The following is an 18,087-nucleotide window of genomic DNA, read 5'->3' on the forward strand; positions in this document are numbered from 1 at the left end:
CCTTCTTCAGCTTGACGGTTTCCCTTACTTCCGGTGTCCACCACCGGGTTCGGGGATTCCCGCCTCGACAGGCACCGGAGACCTTACGGCCACAGCTCCGAGTGGCCGCTTCGACAATGGAGGCGGAGAACATGGTCCACTCGGACTCAATGTCTCCAGCCTCCCTCGGGATCTGGTTGAAGCTCTGCCGGAGGTGGGAGTTAAAGATCTCTCTGACAGGAGACTCGGCCAGGCGTTCCCAGCAGACCCTTACAGTACGTTTGGGTCTGCCGAGTCTGTCCAGCTTCCTCTCCTGCCATCGGATCCAACTCACCACCAGGTGGTGATCAGTTGACAGCTCCGCCCCTCTCTTAACCCGAGTGTCCAAAACATATGGTCGCAGGTCAGATGAAACGACCACAAAGTCGATCATCGACCTGCGGCCTAGGGTGTCCTGGTGCCACGTGCACTGATGGACACCCTTATGCTTGAACATGGTGTTCGTTATAGACAAACTGTGACTAGCACAGAAGTCCAATAACTGAACACCGCTCGGGTTCAGATCAGGGGGGCCGTTCCTCCCAATCACGCCCCTCCAGGTGTCACTGTCGTTGCCGACATGGGCGTTGAAGTCCCCCAGTAGGACGACGGAGTCCCCAGTCGGAGCACTTTCCAGCACCCCTCCCAGAGACTCCAAGAAGGTCGGGTACTCTGCACTGCCGTTCGGCCCGTAGGCACAAACAACAGTGAGCGACCTAACCCCGACCCGTAGGCGCAGGGAAACGACCCTCTCGTTCACCGGGGTAAACTCCAACACATGGCGGGAGAGCTGGGGGGCTATAAGCAGACCCACACCAGCCCGCCGCCTCTCACCATGGGCAACTCCAGAGTGATGAAGTGTCCATCCTCTCTCGAGGAGTGTGGTTCCAGAGCCCAAGCCATGCGTAGAGGTGATCCCGACTATCTCTAGTCGGAACCTCTCAACCTCCCGCACCATCTCAGGCTCCTTCCCCGCCAGCGAGGTGACATTCCACGTCCCTAGAGCTAGCTTCCGTGTCCAGGGATCGGGCTGTCGAGGCACTCTCCTCCGACTGCCGCCCGATCCACAATGCACCGACCCCCTATGGTCCCTCCCGCACGTGGTGAGCCCACGGGAAGGCGGCCCCACGTCGCTCCTTCGGGCTGAGCCCGGCCGGACCCCGTGGGGAAAGGCCCGGCCACCAGGCGCTCGCATACGAGCACCAACCCCGGGCCTGGCTCCAGGGTGGTGCCCCGGTTGCGCCATACCGGGCGACGTCACGGTCCTTGTTTTTTTAAACATCATATGGGGTTTTTGAACCCTTCCTTGAACCGCCACCTTAACGTGGTGGAGGGGTTTGAGTACCCGAGTGACCCTAGGAGCTATGTTGTCGGGGGCTATATGCCCCTGGTAGGGTCTCCCAAGGCAAACAGGTCCTAGGCGACGGGTCAGACTAAGAGTGGTTCAAAAACCCCATATGAATATTAAATTATATTATAAAATAAAAGTTTTTTTTGTCATTCTTTAATTAGAAGAATCTGTCTCCGTAGGATTGAGAGTTTTTTATTTATATTCTGTATAGAAAGCAGACTGAACACAGTGGATTGCAAACATGCATTGACATAATGCCTGACCATCACAGATGCAATGGTTCGTCACTTTAAAGGAATATTATGGGTCATGTCTGTGTTTGTGTCCACGCTGACAATTTCAACTCAGTTCACTGTCAGAAGGTCAATCCACATCATTTCACTTTACACTTCACAGTTCTGATAACAAACACGAATAACATTTTCATAAACACGTTGAGCTTCTATTTATAAATGGTATGAAGTGAATCAAAAATGATGTTTGACATCACGGTTGGGCATTGTTTCAAATTCATCGATTCCGACTGCAAATTCGATTCTGCTTATCGATTCCGATTCCTTACAATTCTTAGTTTCGCTTCCAAATCGGTGAAAAAGCAATAAAAGTCCAGCGAGATCAAAGAATTGTATGACCCTGTCAGATTTTCCAAAACTTAATATAATCTAAACCACGTTGACAAAATAATTTTACAATGCTAAATACCCTATCATATTGCACTACCAGTATTAAATAAATATGTAGAGTGATTTAACAACGGAAATACACTATCAGTAGCAGTATAACATTATTGCGAAAAACAATGACGTAACATTGATGTGCACATGGCTCCGGAGTTACGTCAGGTCAGGTGACTCAGGTCTTGACAGATAACGTGAAAATGATGTGACGTTCGGTCCGGAATCGTTAAGTGGAATCGAATTTTTCTTTTTTTAAAGGCTCCGATTTCTTTGGGATTTCGATTCCCAACCCTTCTCGACACAGACAGCGGTCGATATGAACCCATATATTTCTTCAAGTCATAACAAACACATGCAGCCCCGAGAACAAGCGTAAGATTGGCTGAGAAAAGCCCAGTGACAGACTCATGCGTTCACACCTCAGACGCGTTACTTACAGATCTAAACCCTTTGATTCAGACCAGAGTGGAGAAGCCTAACGCTGAGCGACACGTCCTGCTCTGCTAAACAAAGCCACACAGGAGAAAGAGAACGATAGTAAGATTAACCAGAGGATGAAACAGACACTTTCAGCTGGCTGTTGGCCGTCGTTATGAATGGTCGCTAGTGTGGCATAAATACTGAGCCTTCGGAGGCAGCATTTCAAGGTAGGAAGGCATCAAGGGACGTCCGAATCCAGTGTTTTCCTCCATCAGGTGGATTTTTTGAAGGCAGCATGGATGTATCCTTCGCTGCCTTCAATATCCCACGATTCTATGCGTGTGCTCATGCGCGGATTGGTCAAGCTGGTTCGAGTTCAAAAAATAAAATGGCTGCAAAAAAAGCGGCTGGATCACAGTTTTTGTGTAAAGACATCATCATTTTCTCGTTTTACAACTTTTAACAGCATTTCTAGCGAGAAATGAGGATGGTATTTTACACTTATTCTATTAGCGATCTCCAAAGTCAATGCTCCAGCAAGTCAGCTGTCTAAGCTTTCGGACGCAGCCTGAGTCTACCAGGGCCGGACTTGGACACAAATTCAAGCCGGGAAATCCCAGACTCAACCAGGCCACAAACCACAAATAGAAACCACCACCATCTATTTTTTAATCCTATTGTGATGTTTTGTAATAATCACACAACGCGCCGTCAATGGTTAATTAAACTGACATTGTTTACCAGCAAAAACTAATTTCTTTGCCTTGAGAAAGTTTCTAGAAAACTGATTTTAAAATATATCAAGTGGCCAAACCACAAAAGCCAGTTTAAATGATTTATACTACAAGTGAAGTCTTAAAGTGAACATTCATTCTATCTTAAGGTTTATAATAAAATAACAAATATACATTAAAATCTTAAATTGTATGTGTGAAGAGAAACAACTTCACTTCTTTATGACTGTTTTCCCTTTAAATGCTATTGATGTAATAAAATCCTCTCACATGGATTTATTTCGCTCTTGCACAAGATTGTACACGTGCACTTTGATTCCCTGGGCATTAGAATCCCTCGTCCAGTTCTAAATAAATCTGTGTGCGAGCGACGTACATTCACGCTACAATAACATGCTCTTTACATTTGTCTGTAAAAAGTGCAGTAGCTGGCTGGCAACAGGCCAAATGATTCGACAGGCCAACGGGAATCATCCAGGTTCCCTCGATGGACAGTCCGGGCCTGGAGTCTTCTGTACAGTAAGTGGTGGTTAGGGGATTGAAGGGTGGTTGCTAAGGTGTTGCTAAGGTTTTCTGAGAGGTTGCCAAGGTGCTGATATGATGACTTGGTTTACAGATATGATATTAAGAATCACCTTCAGTGCAAATCAACATGATTTTTCACACGTTATCAAATGTTGACACTTCCAGAGCTGTGAAATGATATCTGAATGTGTTTAATTGTAATGCGATAACCACAGTTAAGTTTAATGAGGAGCGTGAGAACTCACAGCTGTGATGAAGTTGCTGGTTTGAGACTGGAGTGCCGGCTCTTTGTGGTACAGGATGGATGTGGTGACTTTAGGTGGAGACGGCGAGGGCGTCGGAGAGGAGAGATAAGATCCTGCATCGCTGGCGTAAGTCTCCATGGCGACGGAGGGGTGATGCTGGACCGAGCTGGATGAGTCTGCGTTCTCCGAGACTAGAAACGGAGAATCAGATGTTCAGATTTCACCCCAACATGTTTAACGAACAAAATCAGAAAGTGCTTCAGCGCAAATAAAAACAAAACCCGTCTGCTCTCTTTTCTAAAAAGAGGAGAATGTTGGGAATTGAGTCTCAAGTCATTCACTCTCACTATGTGGAAATAATCTTTTCTCTGCAGATGTCAGTCAAGTCGTACAGACGTGTGTTTGGTATTTTCAGTTAATAGGTGAAGGGTATTCTCTCTCTTCATTGTTTAGGTTTTTGGTCGGCACACACACAATTGGCCCCTCTGGTCTGTGTGCAGAGTTTCCATAGCCTCTATTATACCAAACAGACAGCAGTGAGAGAGGCCCACTTCCTGTTTGACACTTCCTGTCTCAACTGCTGCCGTTCACATAGATGTTCTGCTCACACACGCACACACACGCACACGCACACACACACACAGTGCAGTCAGACTCACTCATAGACGTGTGTGCGGTCGAGTCATGCTCCTGCTCGTCCTCTTCGATGCAGTCATACGGCCAGTGAGAGAGAGACGGGTGTGAGGGGTACAGGTGTAGATTGAGAGATCCCAGCAGGGATGATGAAGACTGACTGCTGGATGAAGACGAGCTGCTGTTAGAGATGGTGGAGTGAGGTCTCTTGAACGGCGTGGATTGATCGAAGGACGATACGGCTACAGACGCCCTCATCCTCGACTCTAAAAACACACACCAGAGAAGACACGTCATTAACATTGATCATCCCCGAACCAATTCAATCCAGCCATTCGTTTGATCAGTTTGAGATATATCAGTCAATGCTATACATCTCTCTGTTGATTATTGGAAGAGACCTGATCATATAAAATCGAACATTTCACATTCATGTAAAGACAGTTAGCACATTTATGTACACACATCGTGTGAATCTTCAATCGCTTCAGATGTTCTCACACGGACACGAGTTGTTACTTTGACACGGATGAGTAAATGAAGATGCTGAAACACCAGATGAGATTCATACAGCAGATAAAAACCTTCTGAAAACACACCGCTATCTCACACCAAACTCTGTTCTAATTCATTATAAATGATTCTTAAAAGAACACGATTATGTACATTACTTTACCATACTTTTACTAAAACTAAAAAGTTTTTATTTCGTGATTTCGAACATTTAGCACTTTGAAACCAGTTTTCAAATGTCATGTAAATTAAGTTTTTACTTGAATATGTCTAAATCCCCCTGGAAAATGTCATTTTTTTCCTTAAATAGCCGATGTGTGGGTGGTCCCCCCCAAGCACACGCCATTGGCTGAGCTGATGTCTGTCTTTGTATGATTTTGGTGACACGGAAATGACGTCACGCTAGTTCCTTTCTACACAAACACGATGATGTATCGTGACATCTTACCTGACCCTTTCGTGATGTAGTCAACGGCCCGATCGCTGATGGCAGAGTCGCTGGGTTTAATGTCCATAAACGGCTTGCTTCCAATTCCCATAGAAACCATCTCCTGCATGCGCAACTCTGAAAAGAAAAACATAAGGACGTCAGACACGAGATGATGACATCATAGACCGAATGGCTCAGATGCGAGAAACGCTCACCTCGGTTGCGTAAGGCCTGTCTCCACAGGATTTTCCCGATCACGGTGGTCCACACGGCCTTCACGTCTCCAGAACAGGCCTGAAGGATGAAGGTGTCCTGAGATTTCCGTCGCCGGAACCAGATCTCAAACCTCAGTCCGTTGCTGCCCACATTCTCCGTCATTCCGATCTCAGCCGTCTAAAGACATACGTCACAATGACGGACAGGACGCGAACAGAATCAGAGTGTTTAACTGATCGCTTTGTGTTCTGTACCTTGAAGGACTGCTTGTAGATGTAGATGTCATATCCTCCTTCTATCTTTTTGGTCTTGCTGAAGAGGATGAGGTCCTCGAACAGGAAGACGTGGCGGAGGTATTTTTTCCGTCCGCACCAGACGATGAACTCATCTTGACACCTGAGCTGACCCTGTTCCTTCAGATTCACCTGAGAAAAATACAACATCAAATCTCACTAACTGACTTTCAATATGTCTTCCCACGATGCATTGCAACAAGCTAAAAAAAAGCTAATAAAGTCTCATCTGTGTCTCAGGTATTTCTCTAGGATTAAAATGAGCACAGCTGAGGTCTCAACATCAAATCTCTTGAGCTAGAAGAGATCTCAGACTCCACCTACATCACATCCACGGATGGCGTCCATGGCCAGCAGGTCGTTGCCGTGGCGCAGCTGGAATTTCACCATCTCTTCAGCCGTTCTGAGGTCAGCGAGCTCCTGCTCGTGTGATTGGTCACATTCTTTAATGAGATCTTTCAGCAGGAGAGCGTATTTACTCATCCTCTGAATGGGCTTCAGCAGGTAAGACGCCAGATCCATCTTATCACCCAACTCCACCTGTTTGTTCTGATGAAGACACATTCAAAGCAGGTGTGAACTTCACATTCTGTGTTCGTGCAAACATCTGGACAGGAAATGATGCGGCTCACCTTAAAGAAACTGTTCCCGTGACTGGTTAACAGGGCATCTGATCGAGGCTTGTTTTTGCTGTAAAGCGCGTACATCCCAAACTGTTCCTCCTGCCCGAGGATTAAAAACCAAGAAATGTCAGATGTTTTCATTGCACTTTTATTTGCGTGTAGATTTTCCTATAAGGGAATTATACTCATTTGTAAATGTGTGCATGACTTAAAGTTTATTTATCCATTTTGTATTTTTATTTAGTTATGCGTTATTGTTTATTTAGGAAGAACAAATTGTGGGTAAAAAGAAACAGCTTTGTTACTTTTTTTTAAATGAACAAAAAGCTTCACAAAATGTATAAATAATACAGAATGAAGATATAGACCCATTTGAAAGATGTCAATGCTGGTCAGGTTTTATTTTTGATTTCCTTTAATCTTACATATAAACTAAATCTTAAAGATTTCAGTTTAACATTTCAATTGAGATATAAATGTTCGGTCGGTTGTATTCTGTTCAAACATTTGTTCCTGAAACAGGAAGTTGCTGGACCGGCATTGTCTATACATTTAATAAGTATTCTTTAATTAAATTTAGTATTGTTTATTAATATAATTTCAGTGCATTAAACTTATTTCAGTTTATTGCAGAGGCAACATTTAGATTTTTTAAATTAGTTAAAATTTTTCAAATTAGTCAATTTTTTTCCATTCAATTTTTATGCCAATATTTTAATTGATTTGAACGAACAGAAACGCTTTCAATGTTTTAATTTGAGAAAACAAAAATAACCTTGTTAAACTGTAAGATTAAAATATCATTTTGTCATATATTGTGGTATATTTTGCTGGAAAATTGCACACATATTAATCCTAGATTGACAAAATATATATATTTTCATAACAAATGATAATGTTTGTCATGACAACGCATATATCTTCACACAAAGAAAGTGCTATTTTCTCTTCAGGTCCTCGAGTTACAAACAAAACGCTCCGTAAACATGAAAATAATATTATGAAGACCAACACATGGTAGAATCTGCTGTACGCCTGTAAATAAAAGATGATTTAACTCACGTGTCGCAGAAAGCATGCGCTGACAGACAGCGGCGAGTGAGCGCAGCTCTCCAGATCCTTCAGAAAATACTGACTGTGAAAGTCACACAACTTCTCCAGATTCCCGAAAACAATACCACGCTTCCCTCGCAGATCCTGCGGCAGATCCAAACGCTCCATCTCAGGGAAGTAATGTTCCATGATGTATCTGAGAGAGCGGACGTACTCTCTCTCTGTAGATATCATCTCATCCATGATGTGCTGGATTTTACTGAAAACCACAGACGGGAAGAATGAACAACATCCTCATCCTCATCATCCTCATCATCATCATCATCATCATGTCCATCACTCACCTGCTGTGTCGCTTGATGTCTCCATCGCTGTGTCGGCTGTGAGCTCTGGGAGGTGATGACAGACTGTGACTGCGGATCAGCGCTGGACTCTGGAGTTTTTGCTCCACACACACGTTGTTGGTCACCTCCAGACCTTTGATGTAGACGCCCGTGTATCCGTGATGACCTGAATCTGTGTGACCTTTATCCCGGGCCGTCATCTCGTAGCTCACGGTCTTCATGAGTTTCTTCAGCGGTTGCTTACGGTGACGTGTGGCCGGTGAATGAAGCGGCTCAGAGTGGCAGGAGGCCGATGAGTCGACGGTGCAGTCGCTGTCGGTGTCGTCAAACGGAGACGGCGAGAGTTTGCCGCTCTCCGAGAGGAACGGGAAGGGAATCTGGTTTTGGGAGAACGCTCCTGCAGAATGAGGCTTCCCTTCGTCAAAATCAAATGAGGAGTTCAATGAAGGAAGCTCACATCCGTTCGGAGTCTCCGTGGGTTTACTCAATGTCTCGGATGAACTGGACTCTTTCGAGTTAAGCGGGGCAGAAGAAACCTTGGCCAGTAGTTCCTCGAGTTGTGTTTTAGTTTGCTGACACTTCTGCCAGACCGTGTTCCACTGCTGAAGCTCTCGCGGGCTGTCGAGGTTTAACACCATCTGGTTGAGCGTACTGAAGTTGTCTAAAGAGAATTTTGTGGCTTCGCTGTGGTAATCCTGCAGAACCTGCAGAACCGTTGAGCTGAAAGTGAGCGTATCATCATCCAACCTCAGCTGACAGAAATAATCCTGACAATGAACCAGCCACTGGTTTGCCTGCGAGACGGACAAGATCATTGTAGTTTACTAAAACCATGAAAATGCTGCTGTTCACTGAATCAATATTTCAATAAATATTCAAAAAGGGGAAGGGAAATTAGACGTTTAAGATGAATCAGTAAAACGATTAACTGGAAATTAAAAAACTAAAAACTAGTTGAATTAATAATTATAATGAAGACAAAATAGAATAAATAATAATAAAAAAACTTATAATAATAAACTAGACTAAAATTGACTAAGACATTGAACCCAAATTGCAACATATCAATAAAAACAAATACAAAGAAATCAAGTGAAAAATAAAATGACAAATGCATAATTTCTTTACATGAAAACCCCAGAATACTTAAATTATGAATTACATTTTTAACCAGTTATAAAAAGAAAACGTTTAACCATTTAACAAATTGTATTAAACTTAAAAGCCATGTTTTACTTGCAAGTTTTTAACTTGATATTTAGTCGAGTATAAGACATTTTTTTAATTGACTTAATATGATATTTCCACGACCTGAACTCAGAATTGACAGGTTTTTTTTTCATTAGAAATTAATATAAGTAACAAAAGCACCGTAATTATACAATATAAACAAAGAAATATATAAAATGAAAGAAAGATGAATAACAATATACCAATTAAATAATAATTCGTAATATAAAAGAAGATTTTTTTTAAAGCATTAAATTACAAAATTTGGAAAAGCTTCAAGTTTTTTAGATTTTAAGTTTTTATTCTTTGTTTTTATATTTAATGTGGTTTTAAGATAAAAATCAAGATCAGTATGGCGGTTAGTAATATATGAGGGTTTTGAATGTGTTATTTTGGTTTTATGGATGTGAAATAACAAACATAAGTTTGTCAGACAAATAAGGGTTCTGTTGCCCTTAAGTAAGATATGACTTTGGTGTCAAGGTGTCATTTTTTGGTCATATCTTTTTTGTAGATATTTTGTGTTCAATATCCTCAACATATTCATTTATCACAAATTGTATGAACATATCCACTAATGGTAACATTCACAATATAATATCTATGAACAATTTTGAACATGGTTTCTTTTATTTTGTTAGATATAATGTATTTACAAGCCAATGTCCAGATACTAAACCATGTAATATGGCAAGGCTTATGCCACCCAAATGTGCATGGAGGATTAGAACCAATATTAAGGGAGTTTCTCATAAAGGTATTATTACAACGATTATCAAACAGAGAAAAAACATTTACAATAAGATGAGAATTTTGTAATGTTATATATTATAAATGTCTATCTCTAAGTGTTTGGTTCATGTTATTATGCCACAGGGAACGGCCTTAATTACTTTCTTGAAGTCTTTTTCATTTACAGATAATCCATATGTTGAAATAAACCTTTGATATGTGTATATTTCCCCATTCTTGTCAATAAGTTAGTCAACAATTACTATGTTATGTTGGATCCACTCCTCCGTGCACAATGATTTGTTATTACAAGTAATATAACCATTATTCCATATATAACACCTGCTGGGAGAAAAAAGGGACCAAAACAGTAATGCTTGTTTGTGTTATTTAGCTAAAGTAACCGGAAGTTCACCAGTAATTTTTACCAGTAATATTGAATATACCTCTTGGTATTTTTAAGAAATTTAAAATTTCCAGTCTGGAACGCTACTGACCATTGTGTGGCTACTGACCATATGTTCGGCTCTAATTTCCTGTTTCACTGGAAATGGTCAATGCATAAAAAAATGAAACATCTTAAAGCACTTTATTGGCTCTTTAGGATGTTAGGAATTTCCCAACATGAAACTGAAACACTAGCGTGTGTTGATGCGTATAATTATTTACCGATTCATAGAACTCATAGAGGTTGAGCAGGAGCTCCAGCTGGTTCTTGCGTGTTTGGCAGCGCTGCAGGATGGTGGTGATGTGTTCTCTCAACTCCGTCAGATGTGAGGAACCAGAGAAGGTTTTCGACTCCTTCATTAATGCCGCAGCTTTCTTCTGCTGTTCCTGTAAACATCACAATAACACATTAGTCAGATTTATGACCAATCATAGTCTTATAGAACATTATAGCTCTATAATTATGTTTCTAACCCACTGAAACTTACGCTTAGTTCAACAAATAAATTCATTAACATTGTAATGTTCAGAGAGAGAACTGGGACACTTACTGTGGCGTCTTGAATGAACTGGGAGAGATTCTGTCTCATGTCCTGAATGGAGCTCAAACTGAGATTGTAAGAGTCCAGAGGAGCCAAATGTTTCTCACTCGCCACACAAAACCATTTCTTAACCTGAGCAGAGATTACAAACATCCAGAGAAACATGAGCATACAACAATCTCTCATCGAATAAAACTCAGATGACAGATGAGTGAGAGAGAGAGACTGCAGTATTGGTCTGTGATGTGATGTCTCTGACCTCCTGATGTTGCTCGTGGGTGGAGTGTTCTTCCAGCAGTTTCTCCAGCTGCTGTAAGGTTCTGTTAGACAGAATCACCAGTTTATGAACCTCTTCATCCACCTGATTATACAGAGCACTGACCAGATCCACAGCGTCCCTGTAATCACATCACAACATCCTATTAAACCATGCTTCTCAACACCTGTAACATTCAGCAGGAACATTTTGAGCATTTGAACTTTACGCTAATACTGCACTGCATACATTCACAGTGGTTTCGCTATGCAACATGCATGCAGCAGATGCATGGCAGAAATGCAACCGTGTGTAGCAGCAGGCACACGCATCAGACATGAACCACAACAAGTGTGCAACAGACAGACATCAGAAGTACAGCAGAGATGCGGCAGGTATGCACCAAACACGCATGTAAGACATGTAACATGCATGCAACAGATGCAGCATAGACGTGCTACAGATACGCAGTGGGTTTGCAGTAGATCTGCAAAACGTGCAGTAATACCTGTAGTTCTCATTTTCACACATATCCTCTTTTCTGATGCGTGCCAGAAATGTTCCACCCTCCATTCTCAGACGGTTAAGTTTAGCATCTTCCAGAATATTCTTCATGAGATTCTTCTGCAGGCTGATGACCTCTGACACTTCCTACCGAACATAACACACTGAACTTCAATCATTCTGCATTCTCTCAAAAACTAATGGACATCAGCAGTCTTTTCAGTCTGAGAACATCACACATAGAGTGAGGATTACCGCAGATGACTCCAGACCGTTGATGTTGTTTAGCGTCTCAATAGAGCTCTGAAGGGAGGCGATCGCCACACTGCAGCTGAGAGCAAACGGATCGATTTTCTGCCAGTTAAGAAAACACATTGACTGTAGATCAAAGCATTTCTACACCCCAGTTGAGTCGGATCAGAATATTTCTCAGTTTACCTGTCTGACGTGGATGTAGTGGCTGTGGTCATAGGAGAAGGTGCCATCAAAATCTCTTGTGAGTTGGGAAGAATCAATGTGTTTCTGTAGAGCTTTCAGAGATGTCAGGACTTCATACTGTGGGGAACAGCCACAGTCAAAACATCATCATACAAGAGAGAGACACATTCAGTGTTATGACGTTACTACAGTGATGTGGGTATTCTGAGTGGTTGCTATGACGTTACTACAGTGATGTGGGTATTCTGGGTGGTTGCTATGACGTTACTACAGTGATGTGGGTATTCTGAGTGGTTGCTATGGTGTAACTACAGTGATGTGGGTATTCTGAGTGGTTGCTATGGTGTTACTACAGTGATGTGGGTATTCTGAGTGGTTGCTATGGTGTAACTACAGTGATGTGGGTATTCTGAGTGGTTGCTATGGTGTTACTACAGTGATGTGGGTATTCTGAGTGGTTGCTATGGTGTAACTACAGTGATGTGGGTATTCTGAGTGGTTGCTATGGTGTAACTACAGTGATGTGGGTATTCTGAGTGGTTGCTATGGTGTAACTACAGTGATGTGGGTATTCTGAGTGGTTGCTATGGTGTAACTACAGTGATGTGGGTATTCTGAGTGGTTGCTATGGTGTTACTACAGTGATGTGGGTATTCTGAGTGGTTGCTATGGCGTTACTACAGTGATGTGGATATTCTGAGTGGTTGCTATGGCGTTACTACAGTGATGTGGGTATTCTGAGTGGTTGCTATGGTGTAACTACAGTGATGTGGGTATTCTGAGTGGTTGCTATGGTGTAACTACAGTGATGTGGGTATTCTGAGTGGTTGCTATGGTGTTACTACAGTGATGTGGGTATTCTGAGTGGTTGCTATGGTGTTACTACAGTGATGTGGGTATTCTGAGTGGTTGCTATGGCGTTACTACAGTGATGTGGATATTCTGAGTGGTTGCTATGGCGTTACTACAGTGATGTGGGTATTCTGAGTGGTTGCTTTAGTGTTATTATGGTGTTGTAGGTAGATGTCCAGATGTTCCTAAGGGGTCTGATTTGTGTTTGTAAGCTGGTTCTTGGATATTCTGAGTGGTACCTATGATGTCTTTACTACCATACAGATAGACAGATACTCACTGGAACGGTCAAGTCTTTTTCAGCTTTGACTGCTGCATCTTTGTCCACCAGTAACAGAACAGAGGAAAGTGCATTTGGTAGAGAAGACTGCCGGAATAAAATCAAGGACACAGAATAAATCAGTCGGTCCCAAACACACGCATGATGACACAGATTTAGAGTAAGCCGAGGTCAGACAAGGCCGAGAGCTGCTGGGCCGGTTCGCCCCCGGGATTACTGTGTTATCTCACCTGAAACTGAGACAAGCCGGAGAACAGCACGGATGAGGCCGGCTGCCTTCGACAGTCCACGAGAACTGTCAAACCCAGATCACGTCTCTCCTGCCTGCACACAAGAGACACATTTAGAGTGAATTTCTTATTTTCAGAACACCTTCCACTGCAGAAGGACTCAGAGAGCGCACCAAGAGTGTAAAGACGGGTTTGATGGAGTAGAGATCAGCGAGGGAGTGAAATGTGAATGTTTTTCTGACCTCAGTCTGCTGTAGTAGTAACACAACAGATCGCAGATGTCGCTCGCTGTGAAACACGCATCAGATGCACAGCACACCTGCAGAACGCCTCTCCCGCTGCGGTCCTGATTACCTGCCGTGACATCAGGTTCTGTCATTATCAAGCATCCATTCTGACAACTATACAATTTATACAATGCACACGTTTGGGAAAATGAGGAGACCCTTCCAGCATGTCTACAAGTCATTCCAGTGTCTGCTGAAATCCATCACCTCAGGAATGACATCAACACACCCAACAGCAATGTGATAGACTGACATGAAAACTGTAAATATGAAACCAGGCTCATTTCTATTTAACTATTTACATAACTATTCCTAAATACATTATTAATGTGTGGTTAAAAATGAATATGAATGTGTTTTCTATTAAGTATTGTCTGACAACATTTCAGTTTTTTTACCAGTTTTTATGTTCTGTAAATACTGTACATGCAAACCGAAAACAAGATTGTTACTTATAACATGTGAGAAATGTTGTGAGCAGTTCACAAAAGCAATACAAGTATCTAGTTTCCTTAAAGAACACATACTTATAGCTCATAGTCAATTCAGAAAACCTGCATATAAATGTCGTCGTTGGGTGTTTTTTCCTGAACTTTTCACAGTGTTTATATATTTTGATGTCACTGGTCACTAGTTCTACAATTAAACATGACTTTGTTGTCTCCACTTTTTGTTGCACATTAGACCAAATGTAAAACGTTCTCTCATTTGAAAGTTTCTCACCAAATGAATGCACGTGTTAGTATAAAAATATTCAGATTTGAATATTCATTGAGCTTTTGTCATACGCACCGGGAAGCTGTATGACACCAGAGGTCAAGAGCTCCTGTTTGACCCGTGTCATGATAGAGGACACAGACACGCTGCTGACAGCAGGGGGCGCTGTGGAGGAGACCGGAGAGACTGAGACTTGATATTCATCTGCACTGTTTCTTCTGAGACTCGACCGAAGTCCATCTGCAGACAGACCTAAGACACAATAGAGATGAGTGAACTATAAAATAAATAAATAGAAACTTTATTTAATCTACTTTTTCTTCTTATAATGAACACCTTGAATCTACATGGCTGGAACAGATGTTTGGATGAAACTTGACTTCCATTGAAGTGATTTTAAAGATAAACACAAACATCATAGTGAAAATATGTCCATGGAAGAGTATTTACAACTATCAATACATTATAAACACACATTTAATGTCAGTCAGCACATGTTACTGTAAAACAAACACAGGTTTTATGATCCAAAGTATATCGTAGGGTGTGGATTGTTTAGAAGGTTGAAATATGGGTTTTGGGGCACAACGAAGTCATACAGTGAGTCAATGATGAGTCACAATCCAGACCAGGTGTTTGTGTCTCACACGCACACACAACATTACACTTCAGGTGACAGTTGCACACACACACACCTTCCACCATTTACAGCTTATAGAAACTCTATAAAAAATGCAGATTATTAATTATCTTAAACACCACATGGGTTAATAATGAAGCGTGCGCCACTGAAGCGTATATTCTGGGCTTTAACAAGAAAGAGACGCAAAAGTTACGGCTTGTGTGCACGCATGCAATGCCGATAGAGGGGTGCGCTTAGCTGAGCGCATCTCTGGGTCAGCTCTTCCCTCTCTGATGCAAAGCTGTCAAAATCATTAAAGGCTCCACACACCCTGCAAACTATAACACAGCATGGTGTATTGTGTTGATAGACACCAATGATAAATAAATGGAGAAGTAAACCTCGGGAGAAGCCAGACTCAGCCGAGAGGACCAGTTCTCCTCTGACGTGTCACAGCTGCACTCACTGACTTTGATTACAAGTTACTGAGTAAATGTTTATGAACTTTAGTGTCTTTTTTTAGGGTTGACAATCGATTCATCTCATGCAGAATAAAAGTCTGTGTTAACATAATATATGTATATATATATATATATATATATATATATTTCTGTAATGTGCATATTCATTTTGTATTTAGAAACACAAAACATACATGTATACATATTATGTAAGTAGGCCTAGGTATATTTGTATTATCTAATAATTTAAATGATATATAAATGTTTATACATTTTTGTATTCTATATTTTTCTTAAATTTGCACATGTGTATTTATGTGTTTTATACACACACAATTAACATGCACAGTACACACACAAATTCTATGTTAACAGAGTTTTTATTCTGGATGAGATTAATCGCTTGACAGCCCTAGTATATACTGTATTTATATGAATATATCTAAATTGTAATGTAATATTATAGATAAATCAAAAAATATTAAAACAAAAAAGACTGTGAGAGAAATAAAACAACTGTAATGCAGTGTTTTGTAAAGATGCTCACACTGCAAAAAAATCCAAAACAGCATGATGAAAACAACTCATGAACAATGTCCGTTTAAACTTTGTTTGGAAAAAAGTTAAAACACTGAAGAATATTCAGTTGACTCTGTATACCAGACCTGAGAGCTGTGGGGTATTATGGGAACTGGGTTCTAATCAAAGGGGACCGAATGAAACGACAAAGGCCAAGCAAAACCACATCAGTGTCATGTGATCCGTCCTCAAAGCCACGGCCGCTTGTTGTGTGAATAAAGTGCGAGGTGACCTCTCGCTCAGCTGGCCATTGAGATGAAGCTGATATTACATGGAGACGTTTTGCTCTTTAAGACTCTCCAGCATCACTGAGGACACAATGATTCTCATTATGACCATCTGGATGGGAGAGTCAGGAACAGGTACCGGTCACATTGATCCTCCCTCCGGTGGGTCATCAGATCCTCTGTGGCTTTAAGCCCAGACTCAATGACTCGCATTCTCATGTGTGGGAAAGAATACACAGACTCTTTCAGATGGGAATTTACCTGAAACACAACGGCCGTGTGTGTGTGTGTGACAGCGAGAGGTAAATGAGCTACAGAATTAACTTCCAACACAATTAAATCTGTATAAACCTAAATATATTCCTCATACACTCTTAAAAATAAAGGTGCTTAAAAGGTTGTTCACAGCGATGCCATAGAAGAACCACAAAGAACCATTCAGACCAAGGTTCTTTAAAGAAACACCTCTTTCTAACTTTTTTATAATCTGAAGAACTAGGATGTTAACATTTGGATGTCAAGGTTCTTTATGGAATCATTTAGACGAAAAAGGTTCTTTGGCATTGAAGAACCATTTGAAACACCTTTATTTTTAAGAGCGTAGACATCAATGAGATCAAATGGAGAATAAATGAAGGTCTCATGTGTGTCTCAGATGTTTCTCGTGAGGAAAAAGAGTCAGAAATGTATGTTTGAGAAGAGACGTCAACAATGTGTCAAACTGAGCTCAGATTTGTCTCGTCTGCAATTAAAAGTCAATATTATTGAATATCTCTATATGATCTCAAACATTTCTCATCACATTTACTCAAATCCAGATTATTTTACTTCTACAATCTACATTCCTTTACACTTTCAGACTCTGCAGGCCCTATCGTACACCCGGTGCAATGCGGCGTGAGGCACAGCGCAAGTGTTTTTGCTAGTTTCAGCTCGACGCAGATCTCATTTTCACCGTTCTGCGGCGCATTGTTTAAATAGCAAATGCATTTACGCTCATTTGTGCACCCATGGACGTGTGATCAGGCGCATTGTTGGCGTGTTGCTGAAAATAGACTGAGCCATAGACCAACTCAAACCTGGTCTAAAGTCAACATCTACAACCCGTTTAGACCATGCGCCCATGCGCACCGACCGCTTTCCCACTTTTAAACTAGCAAAAGTGGATTCGGACACGCCCTGAGCGCACCTGCGCCATGCGCTTTAAACCATGCGCTTATATCCTGAAAATAGGGCCCTTTATGTGTTTACACAATTAAACTCTCATTTGATTCTCATTTTATATCCGTTAAGAGAAACATCTGGAGCTAAGTTTATTTGAGCTTATCAACAACGGTTGTTGGTTTTCCGTGTGGCGTCTGCGCAGAACACAGTTATTTTCACACGTATCAGCTTCCACAGAATCTTAAGAATGACTTTGGAATTTCCTTCCGAAGAGACGGACACACACACTGGTGACCTGAAGACTAAAATACTCGCTCACTTAAACCTTCAATAGCAGGAAGAGTTCAAGAAAAACACCACAGAGTCCTGAGAACATTTTTCTAAATGTGTTCTGTGATGTTCGCTGCCTTTGGGCTACACATCCTAACTAACAGAGCAGAAAAA

At 41.6% G+C, this 18,087-nt stretch overlaps 1 protein-coding gene across 3 annotated transcripts in view; it reads right to left on the minus strand.

The window, feature by feature from the left end:
• The window catches only part of plekhg4b (pleckstrin homology domain containing, family G (with RhoGef domain) member 4B), a 34,874-nt gene that overhangs the window by 2,831 nt on the left and 13,956 nt on the right, over window positions 1-18,087 (minus strand). For 2 of the 3 annotated variants that reach the window (XM_079469608.1, XM_079469606.1), the window contains exons 4-22: window positions 14,666-14,842; window positions 13,829-13,940; window positions 13,587-13,680; window positions 13,357-13,443; window positions 12,225-12,341; window positions 12,042-12,140; window positions 11,791-11,933; window positions 11,286-11,424; window positions 11,036-11,158; window positions 10,707-10,871; window positions 8,076-8,869; window positions 7,741-7,990; window positions 6,688-6,777; window positions 6,380-6,604; window positions 6,017-6,187; window positions 5,762-5,939; window positions 5,565-5,681; window positions 4,630-4,869; window positions 3,971-4,161 (exon numbers count right to left, since the gene is read on the minus strand). In XM_079469608.1, coding sequence (XP_079325734.1) covers window positions 3,971-4,161; window positions 4,630-4,869; window positions 5,565-5,681; window positions 5,762-5,939; window positions 6,017-6,187; window positions 6,380-6,604; window positions 6,688-6,777; window positions 7,741-7,990; window positions 8,076-8,869; window positions 10,707-10,871; window positions 11,036-11,158; window positions 11,286-11,424; window positions 11,791-11,933; window positions 12,042-12,140; window positions 12,225-12,341; window positions 13,357-13,443; window positions 13,587-13,680; window positions 13,829-13,940; window positions 14,666-14,842 — 3,512 coding nt within the window. Of the gene's footprint in view, window positions 1-2,483; window positions 2,547-3,970; window positions 4,162-4,629; window positions 4,870-5,564; window positions 5,682-5,761; window positions 5,940-6,016; window positions 6,188-6,379; window positions 6,605-6,687; window positions 6,778-7,740; window positions 7,991-8,075; window positions 8,870-10,706; window positions 10,872-11,035; window positions 11,159-11,285; window positions 11,425-11,790; window positions 11,934-12,041; window positions 12,141-12,224; window positions 12,342-13,356; window positions 13,444-13,586; window positions 13,681-13,828; window positions 13,941-14,665; window positions 14,843-18,087 lie in introns of all 3 variants that reach the window. The other variant, XM_079469607.1, reaches the window with a different exon arrangement.

The sequence above is a fragment of the Barbatula barbatula genome (genome assembly GCF_947034865.1).
Source record: "Barbatula barbatula genome assembly, chromosome: 12".
NCBI lineage: Eukaryota > Metazoa > Chordata > Actinopteri > Cypriniformes > Nemacheilidae > Barbatula > Barbatula barbatula.